The sequence below is a fragment of the Oncorhynchus mykiss genome, chromosome 22 (genome assembly GCF_057628025.1).
Source record: "Oncorhynchus mykiss isolate SJ-2025 chromosome 22, ASM5762802v1, whole genome shotgun sequence".
NCBI lineage: Eukaryota > Metazoa > Chordata > Actinopteri > Salmoniformes > Salmonidae > Oncorhynchus > Oncorhynchus mykiss.
This window is the reverse complement of record NC_143043.1, coordinates 51,859,618-51,869,036: the sequence shown is the minus strand read 5'-3', so window position 1 is coordinate 51,869,036 and position 9,419 is coordinate 51,859,618. Positions and strand designations below refer to the sequence as shown.

General features: G+C 47.1%; 1 protein-coding gene across 2 annotated transcripts; it reads right to left on the bottom strand.

Annotated features, from left to right (window-relative positions):
* Positions 1-1,176: 1,176 nt before the first annotated feature.
* On the bottom strand, positions 1,177-8,588 carry ercc1 (ERCC excision repair 1, endonuclease non-catalytic subunit). 2 transcript variants are annotated; one of them, XR_016490699.1, is made up of 9 exons: positions 8,083-8,235; positions 6,891-7,388; positions 6,643-6,746; positions 6,102-6,201; positions 5,880-5,956; positions 4,634-4,733; positions 2,692-2,779; positions 2,530-2,598; positions 1,177-1,388 (listed from the first exon to the last, which is right to left on the bottom strand). XR_016490699.1 is itself a non-coding variant. In XM_036959425.2 (9 exons), exons 1-9 carry the CDS (start codon positions 8,143-8,145, stop codon positions 1,326-1,328), a joined length of 1,146 nt encoding a protein of 381 aa, XP_036815320.2. In that variant the 5' UTR covers positions 8,146-8,588; the 3' UTR covers positions 1,177-1,325. The 2 variants fall into 2 exon arrangements, 1 of the variants encoding a protein (XP_036815320.2); XM_036959425.2 differs by having other exon boundaries at positions 2,692-2,763; positions 8,083-8,588.
* Positions 8,589-9,419: the final 831 nt, after the last annotated feature.

Sequence of the window (9,419 nt, the reverse complement as noted above, 5' to 3'; positions counted from 1 at the left end):
AAGACTCATAGCTGTAATCACTATTAGAGACTTACCCAGACAGACTCACAGCTGTAATCACTCTTAGAGCCTTACCCAGAAAGACTCATAGCTGTAATCACTCTTAGAGCCTTACCCAGACAGACTCATAGCTGTAATGACTATTAGAGCCTTACCCAGACAGACTCATAGCTGTAATGACTATTAGAGCCTTACCCAGACAGACTCACAGCTGTAATCACTCTTAGAGCCTTACCCAGACAGACTCACAGCTGTAATCACTATTAGAGACTTACCCAGACAGACTCACAGCTGTAATCACTCTTAGAGCCTTACCCAGAAAGACTCATAGCTGTAATCACTCTTAGAGCCTTACCCAGACAGACTCATAGCTGTAATCACTATTAGAGACTTACCCAGACAGACTCATAGCTGTAATGACTATTAGAGCCTTACCCAGACAGACTCATAGCTGTAATCACTCTTAGAGCCTTACCCAGACAGACTCACAGCTGTAATCACTATTAGAGACTTACCCAGACAGACTCATAGCTGTAATCACTATTAGAGACTTACCCAGACAGACTCACAGCTGTAATCACTATTAGAGACTTACCCAGACAGACTCATAGCTGTAATCACTCTTAGAGACTTACCCAGAAAGACTCACAGCTGTAATGACTATTAGAGCCTTACCCAGACAGACTCATAGCTGTAATCACTCTTAGAGCCTTACCCAGAAAGACTCATAGCTGTAATCACTATTAGAGACTTACCCAGACAGACTCACAGCTGTAATCACTCTTAGAGCCTTACCCAGAAAGACTCATAGCTGTAATCACTCTTAGAGCCTTACCCAGACAGACTCATAGCTGTAATGACTATTAGAGCCTTACCCAGACAGACTCACAGCTGTAATCACTCTTAGAGCCTTACCCAGACAGACTCACAGCTGTAATCACTATTAGAGACTTACCCAGACAGACTCACAGCTGTAATCACTCTTAGAGCCTTACCCAGAAAGACTCATAGCTGTAATCACTCTTAGAGCCTTACCCAGACAGACTCATAGCTGTAATCACTATTAGAGACTTACCCAGACAGACTCATAGCTGTAATGACTATTAGAGCCTTACCCAGACAGACTCATAGCTGTAATCACTGCCAAAGATGATTCTAACATTTATTGACTCAATCTATTTTCTAGTGATTTATTTTTATACAAATGCAAAAACAACAACATTACATTACAGTTGAAACAGTCCTTAGGATAGTGGGCCCTTATGGAAACCAGTTCCCTGCTGAGGAGAAAGGTCCACAGTAGAGTAGTAAGGATTGTCTGTGGGTCAGCTGTCTTTCTTCTTGGCCTTGAGGAAGGGCTGGTGTAGCACATCATAGAGACGTCTGGCCTGTAGGACACAGCAAACACACACACCACTCAATAATGCAAGGAGACTAACTAAGGAAAACTGACACTGTTCGAGGATATATTTTCCTAAATTGGTTTGAAATAACCATCAACGTTTGGAAATAATCACACTGAATTATAAAAATTAAAATGTTGGTCATTTTTTTTAATTCAAGGGAACACTATTCCCTCTCTTTCTGTCAAACACCCTCCATCCATCCCTCTACCCATCCCTCCACCCATCCTTCTACCCATCCCTCTACCCATCCCCCTACCCATCCCTCCCTCTACCCATCCCTCCACCCATCCCTCTACCCCTCCACCCATCCCTCTACCCATCCCTCTACCCCTTTACCCATCCCTCTACCCATCCCTCCACCCCTCTACCCATCCCTCCACTCATCCCTCTACCCCTCCACCCATCCCTCTACCCCTTTACCCATCCCTCCACCCCTCTACCCATCCCTCCATCACTCCACCCATCCTTTCACCATCTACTCATCCCTCCACCCATCCCTCTACCCATCCCTCCACCCATCCCTCTACCCCTCCACCCATCCCTCTACCCCTTTACCCATCCCTCCACCCCTCTACCCATCCCTCCATCACTCCACCCATCCCTCTACCCCTCTACCCATCCCTCCACCCCTCCCTTCACCCATCCCTCTACCCCTCCACCCATCCCTCTACCCATCCCTCCACCCATCCCTCCACCACTCTACCCATCCCTCCACCCCTCCACCCCTCTCTCCATCCCTCCACCCATTCCTCTACCCATCCCTCTACCCCTCTACCCATCCCTCCACCCCTCTACCCATCCCTCCACCCCTCTACCCATCCATCCACCCCTCTACCCATCCCTCCACCCATCCCTCTACCCATCCCTCCACCCATCCCTCCACCCATCCCTCCACCCATCCCTCTACCCATCCCTCTACCCATCCCTCCACCCATCCCTCTACCCATCCCTCCACCCATCCCTCTACCCATCCCTCTACCCATCCCTCTACCCATCCCTCCACCCCTCTACCCATCCCTCCACCCCTCTACCCATCCCTCCACCCTCTACCCATCCCTCCACCCCTCCATCCATCCCTCTACCCATCCCTCCATCCATCCCTCTACCCATCCTTCCTGCTCACCTTCTGGGGTCCCAGTCCAGGACAGAGAACCAGGTCCTCTTTAGTTGCAGTGATGATCCCCTCTAAGGACTGAGAAAAAAGACCATCTCTCATCTCAACTCAAGACAATTCATTTGAGTACATCAGCACGGTTCATTTCAATATATAATGAAAGCCTCTTACAGAGAAGGTTGACAGCAGAGTGATCGAGTCAGTCTTGTTGACAGACTTCACAGTGGTCAGACAGTCCGTCACCTGTAAAAACAACACACTGCTAAGATGTTACTGAGTTACAGTTTCTATGAAAGGAAATCAGTCAATTGAAATAAATGAATGAATAAATTCAATTAGGCCCTAATCTGTGTTTGTCACATGACTGGGAATACAGATACACATCTGTCGGTCACAGACACCTTCATAAAAATATAACAATAATAATTCTGAAAACCAGTCAGTATCTGGTGCGACCACCATGTGCGTCATTCCGTGCGACAACTCCTTCACATAGAGTTGATCAGGTTGTTAGTTGTCGTCCCACTCTCCTTGCTGGAATATTGGTGTGAACTGGAACACGCTGTCGAACAAGTCGATCCAGAGCATCCCAAACATAATAAACGGGTGACATGTTTATTTAAAAAAAAAACGGGTGTTATCGGTTATCTCTGCGCATTCAAATTGCCATCGTAAAAAAATGCAATTGTGTTCGTTGTCCGTAGCTTATGCCTGCCCCATACCATAACCCCACCATGGGGCACTCTGCTCACAATCAGTTCGCCCACACAACGCCATACACGCTTGTCTGCAATCTCCCCGCTAAAGATGAAACTGGGATTCATCTGTGAAAAGCCCACTTCTCCAGTGCCCAGCAAAAGTGAGCATTTGCCCACTGAAATCGGTTACAACGCCAAACTACGGTCAGAACAAGACCCTGGTGAAGATGACGAGCACACGGATGAGCTTCCCTGAGACGGTTTCTGACAGATTTGTGCAGAAATTCTTTTGTCTGTGCAAACCCAGTTTCATCAGCTGTCCGGGTGGCTGGTCTCATGCGTTTACGCAGGTGAAGAAGCAGGATGTGGAGGTCCTGGGTTGTCGTGGTTACACCTGGTCTGTGGTTGTGAGGCCAGTTGGACGTACTGCCAAATTCTTCGAAACAATGTCGGAGGCGGCTTATGGTAGAGAAATTAACATTCAATTATCTGGCAACGGCTCTGGTGGACATTTAGTAAATCTATAGAGCACCTTTAGTAAATCTGCATTCTCTGTGAGAGCTTCCCATGTCTGGAATACACTGCCATCAGACACACATAACAGCACCACATATCACACTTTCACAAAATGCTTGAAGACATGGCTAAAGGTAAATCAGATTTGTGAACATGGTCCCTAGCTGTGTGTTGCCGCTTTCCATGTTGTCTGTTGTCTGTAGCTTGTGAGGTGTGGAAACACTTTGTTGCTTTTATGAATTTTGTCTTGCTGCTTTTTGTTTTATGTTGCTCTGTCTGTATGCTACGTCTTGCTTGTCCTATGTTGCTCTGTCTGTATGCTATGTCTTGCTTGTCCTATGTTGCTATGTCTTGCTTGTTCTATGTTGCTATTGTCTATATTGAAATTGTTTTTAATAACCTGCCCAGGGACTGAGGTTGAAAATTAGCCGGCTGGCTAAAACCGGCACTTTTACTGAAACGTTGATTAATGTGCACTGTCCCTGTAAAAATAAAAAATAAACTCAAACATTCCTGCAGTCAGCATGCCAATTGCACAATCCCTTAAAAATCTATTGTGTTGTGTGACAAAACTGCACATTTTAAAGTGGCCTTTTATTGTCCCCCAGCACAAGGTGCACCTGTGTTATAATCATGCTGTCTACTCAGCTTCTTGATATGCCACACCTGTCAGGTAGGTAGATGGATTATCTTGGCAAAGGAGAAAATATCACTGACAGGGGATGTAAACACGTTTGTGCACAACATTGAGGAGAAATGCGATTTTTGTGCATAAGGAACATTTCTGGGATATTTTACTTCAGCTCATGAAACTGGGACCAACACTTTACATTTTGCGTTTATATTTTTTGTTCAATGTATTAATATGACTGTTGGTTATTGCCCATAATGGTTCAGACCTTCGACAGGTAGTCTTTCTCCACATGTTCCTTCAGCAGATCAGCTGGTTTCTTCTCATAGGACTTGTACGTCTCCAGGTAACGCCCCGCCTCCTCTGGACTGTTAAGAAAAACAAGTTCCAACTTAGAATCTTCACTCTCAAACATTGTCATTACATAGTAAGGAATGGAGAGGGTTACCTCCATGCCAAGGGTGAGAGGGTTACCTCCATGCCAGGGGTGAGAGGGTTACCTCCAGGCCAGGGGTGAGAGGGTTACCGCCAGGCCAGGGGTGAGAGGGTTACCTCCAGGCCAGGGGTGAGAGGGTTATCTCCAGGGGTGAGAGGGTTATCTCCAGGGGTGAGAGGGTTACCTCCAGGGGTGAGAGGGTTACCTCCAGGCCAGCGGTGAGAGGGTTACCTCCAGGCCAGGGGTGAGAGGGTTACCACCAGGCCAGGGGTCAGAGGGTACCTCCACGGGTGAGAGGGTTATCTCCAGGGGTGAGAGGGTTATCTCCAGGCCAGGGGTGAGAGGGTTACCTCCAGGCCAGGGGTGAGAGGGTTACCTCCAGGCCAGGGGTGAGAGGGTTACCTCCAGGCCAGGGGTGAGAGGGTTACCTCCAGGCCAGGGGTGAGAGGGTTACCTCCAGGCCAGGGGTGAGAGGGTTACCTCCAGGCCAGGGGTGAGAGGGTTACCTCCAGGCCAGGGGTGAGAGGGTTACCTCCAGGCCAGGGGTGAGAGGGTTACCTCCAGGCCAGGGGTGAGAGGGTTACCTCCAGGCCAGGGGTGAGAGGGTTACCCTCAGGCCAGGGGTGAGAGGGTTACCCTCAGGCCAGGGGTGAGAGGGTTACCCTCAGGCCAGGGGTGAGAGGGTTACCCCCAGGCCAGGGGTGACAGGGTTACCCCCAGGCCAGGGGTGAGAGGGTTACCTCCAGGCCAGGGGTGACAGGGTTACCCCCAGGCCAGGGGTGAGAGGGTTACCTCCAGGCCAGGGGTGAGAGGGTTACCTCCAGGCCAGGGGTGAGATGGTTACCGCCAGGCCAGGGGTGAGAGGGTTACCTCCAGGCCAGGGGTGAGAGGGTTACCTCCAGGCCAGGGGTGAGAGGGTTACCTCCAGGCCAGGGGTGAGAGGGTTACCTCCAGGCCAGGGGTGAGAGGGTTACCTCCAGGCCAGGAGTGAGAGGGTTAACTCCAGGCCAGGGGTGAGAGGGTTAACTCCAGGCCAGGGGTGAGAGGGTTACCTCCAGGCCAGGGGTGAGAGGGTTACCTCCAGGCCAGGATGAGAGTGCAGTCAGCCAAGATGCAGATACGAGCCAGCTCTTTCAGAGAATGGTGAGGGTCTTTCTGCAAAACACCACCAGGGAGAGTGGGGAGAGGGTGGGGAAGGGAGAGGGTGGGGTGTTAGGCAAATCTGCAATGTGTCAACTGAAAAATGATCAGTATAAAAGTACTTTTACACTATAATCATGACCTCTAATTAAATTCTCACCACATCAACTAACACCAGTAGAACCCTGAGGGTGAAGGTCTGGCCCAACAGTTTGAGACGGTCGTGGATGTAGTTGGGGTTGAGGTTGTGGTACCTCAGACTGCCGGTCCAACAAGGAGCAAGAACAGTACAACGGAGACAACACCAACAGGCCAGGACAACACCAACAGGCCAGGTCAACACCAACAAGCGCGAACACAAATACAAGAGGGAGATACTATGAGAACCTCTTCCATTAGAACATGACTAGCAAATGTCACCATTGTTTGTTCCAGAGAAGCCGTTACATAGCATAGCATAGCATAGCATAACATAGCATAGCATAACATAGCATAGCATAGCATAACATAGCATAGCAACATTTACGTGAAGGTGTAAAGGTTCACAGAATAAAACAACAAGAAAAGAACAGAAGTGGCTAGCGGCTACTCACTAACTAGGTGAGAATGTATAACAGGTTTCAGTGGAACAGAAAATGCCACATCACACACACACACACGGTAACAATTCCATAAAGCATGTATTGCACACACACAGAGACCTGAGGAAGAGAGCGCAGGTCGTCTGTCCCAGGACATAGTCGGGGACCACGTCTCCAAACTCCCAAGGCACACTCCTCACAAATTTCAGAATGGGGTTTCCTCTCTGCACAATAACAACCAAGGTGTGGAGATTAATTAGTAAGACAACACTTCAAAGCTTTCCTCAGTTATTGGTAAAGGTCTCTCTGAACAAAGACATTAAACTAAATTATTATGTTGGTAAGACTGTTACATCCATCACTCTTACCTGTCTGGGGCTGACTATGATACTATTACCAGACCCCACTGGTTTAGGATGACCTAGGATGTTGCTGCCCTCTGACCCTTGACCCTCCCCCTGCTTCTGCTCAGTCCCAGCCCTCTGCCCCTCCTCTCCCTGTGTAACCCCTGGTGGTCCACCAGACCCCGGATCCTTTGTCCCCTGGGCCCGAGGCCTCTCACACCCCACAGAGGATGACGACGTCACATCAGGCCCACCTTGTGCTCCTTGACTGGGACCCTGCTTCAAACTACCAGTCTCTGTATCTATCCCTGTCCCCGTTCCTAGAGCCACCCTGGACGGAGCTGAGGGGACTTGCTGAGGTGCATGGCTTTTGCTCTGGACAATGAACTCTGCGTAGGATAGTGGTTGGCCAGCAGACGACGGGGGTGCAGGCTGAGCTTTGGTCTCAGAGGTGGTTGATGATGATGATGATGATGATGATGCACTCTGGCCTGCCTTAGAGGGCTGGAACAGGGGTTTCACCTGCAAGAGAACCCAGGTGGGTGGCTTTTTTAACCATGTGCCCATGCAGTTCTCCAACATGTGACATTGGCTATGTGTATTACAACGCTCTACAATCAAAGCCACGATGGAAAGTTACGAATATTGTATAGAGGTCCAAAACCCTACAACGGAAAACTGTATTTTTCAACCACTAGCTAGCTACCTTCAACCTTCCTTGTAGGTGTAACTACAATAACAATTAACGTTACGTCTTAGTAATTTAGCGAGCTGACTTTTCTTTACTAATGTCAAAAAGACTAGAGGTTTGAGGGACTGGTTGTCTGTCTGCAACCAAATAAAACAATCTGGACAGAAAATAGACCCGTTTCCAGAGTGTTTCAGCTTCGGTCAGCACTACTAACTTAGCTAGATCGCTAACAAGACTAGGATAGTCCCTTTTTTGTACTTTAACCATTTGTACATCGTTATAACACTGTATATATATATACACCGAATTACATTTGTAATGTCTTTGTTCTTTTGGAACTTCTGTGATGTTTCCTGTACATTTGTATTGTTTATTTCACTTGTGTATATTCACTTCACTTGTTTTGGCAATGTTAACATATGTTTCCCATGCCTATAAAGCCCCTCTGAAATGAATAGTTAGTTAGCCTACACCGTTGAAACATAACTGGTGATTAACTAACTCATTCATTAGCGATTCACTTACCGGGGCTCTTTCTTTTGTGAAGGCAGAGTCGTCTAGGTTGATATTAAACCTCTTTTTTTCCATATTTGAATCAAATACATGCCTCTTAACTATCCATTCAGCTAACTGTCGCTCTGGTTCTGACGTCCACTGCGGAGCGTCGAAAATGTCAACCAGGCATGACTTTCCGCTGTTGATCAAAGAGTAATCGATTCCACTACCGGTATTTCCATTATCTGTCAGCAGAGGACGCAAGAGTTCCACATCAGGAATAGGGTTCGTCGACCTGAACGCATTTCTGATGGTGTGTTTTGAACATTGTCAGAGCATTGCAACCCCAACCTCCGAAAGTTCTTTTTTTAAAGAAGGAAAAGTGACTGGAGGAAAATCCCTTGAGAAACGACAGCTAAGTGTGCCAACATCTTCAATTGTAGGCTACTAAGGAAAGAGACAGACACCAAACCTGTATGATTCCTTTACCGAAGGATAATGAAGTGGAGCCCCATGGCTGTCGCTCTGTGGGGTGTGAAACCTCAAGACGCAGGAGTCAGTCACAGGCAGGAGCAAGCAGCACAGGGTGGTGGTTGACTTTGAGATGGTAGGCCTATGAAACTGTGCATGATCTTCCAATTTTACTCATCACTATTTTGTGGTCGGCCCAAAAATGAATGTTCGTAATCGATTCATTTTATTTTTTATTTTAATTCATTTTATTTAACCAGGTAGGCTAGATGAGAACAAGTTCTCATTTGCAACTGTGACCTGGCCAAGATAAAGCAAAGCAGTTTGACACATAGAACAACAACAGAGTTACACATGGAATAAACAAACATACAGTCAATAATACAGTAGAAAAATCGACATACAGTGTGTGCAAATGAGGTAATAACAATGAGACAGTCAGTGCCTATTAATGAGTATAGGCTATGGTGTAACACTTGTGAATATAGCCTTTTTTTGTGTATGGTACCGGTCCAAAACAAACTATTAATCAGTGACACTAGCCACATGCCTGTACGTGCACAGATAGGTGCTCTACCTGTGTAGAGCACATTCCCCTTTGCCTTTACTGTGCCCTTTTAGGTGGTGGTAGAATACCAAGAGTGTGCAAAGCTGTCTTCAAGGCAAAGGGTGGCTACTTTGAAGAATTTCAAATAGAAAATATATTTGTTTAACACTTTTTTTGGTTACTACATGATTCCATATGTGTTATTTCATAGTTTTGATGTCTTCACGATTATTCTACAATGTAGAAAATAGTAAAAAAAAAAATAAAAAGAAAGAAAAACCCTTAAATGAGTAGGTGTGTCCAAACTTTTGACTGGCACTGTATATAATATACTTGTTTTTGTCGTAGT

Excerpts from the sequence above, each read along its gene's own strand:
- ercc1 (XM_036959425.2), bottom strand. The coding sequence starts at position 8,145 with ATGGAAAAAAAGAGGTTTAATATCAACCTAGACGACTCTGCCTTCACA. Across the intron at positions 6,747-6,890 it reads TCATAGTCAGCCCCAGACAG|AGAGGAAACCCCATTCTGAA; the intron begins GTAAGAGTGATG and ends GTTATTGTGCAG. Across the intron at positions 1,389-2,529 it reads CTGGACTGGGACCCCAGAAG|GCCAGACGTCTCTATGATGT; the intron begins GTGAGCAGGAAG and ends TGTGTCCTACAG.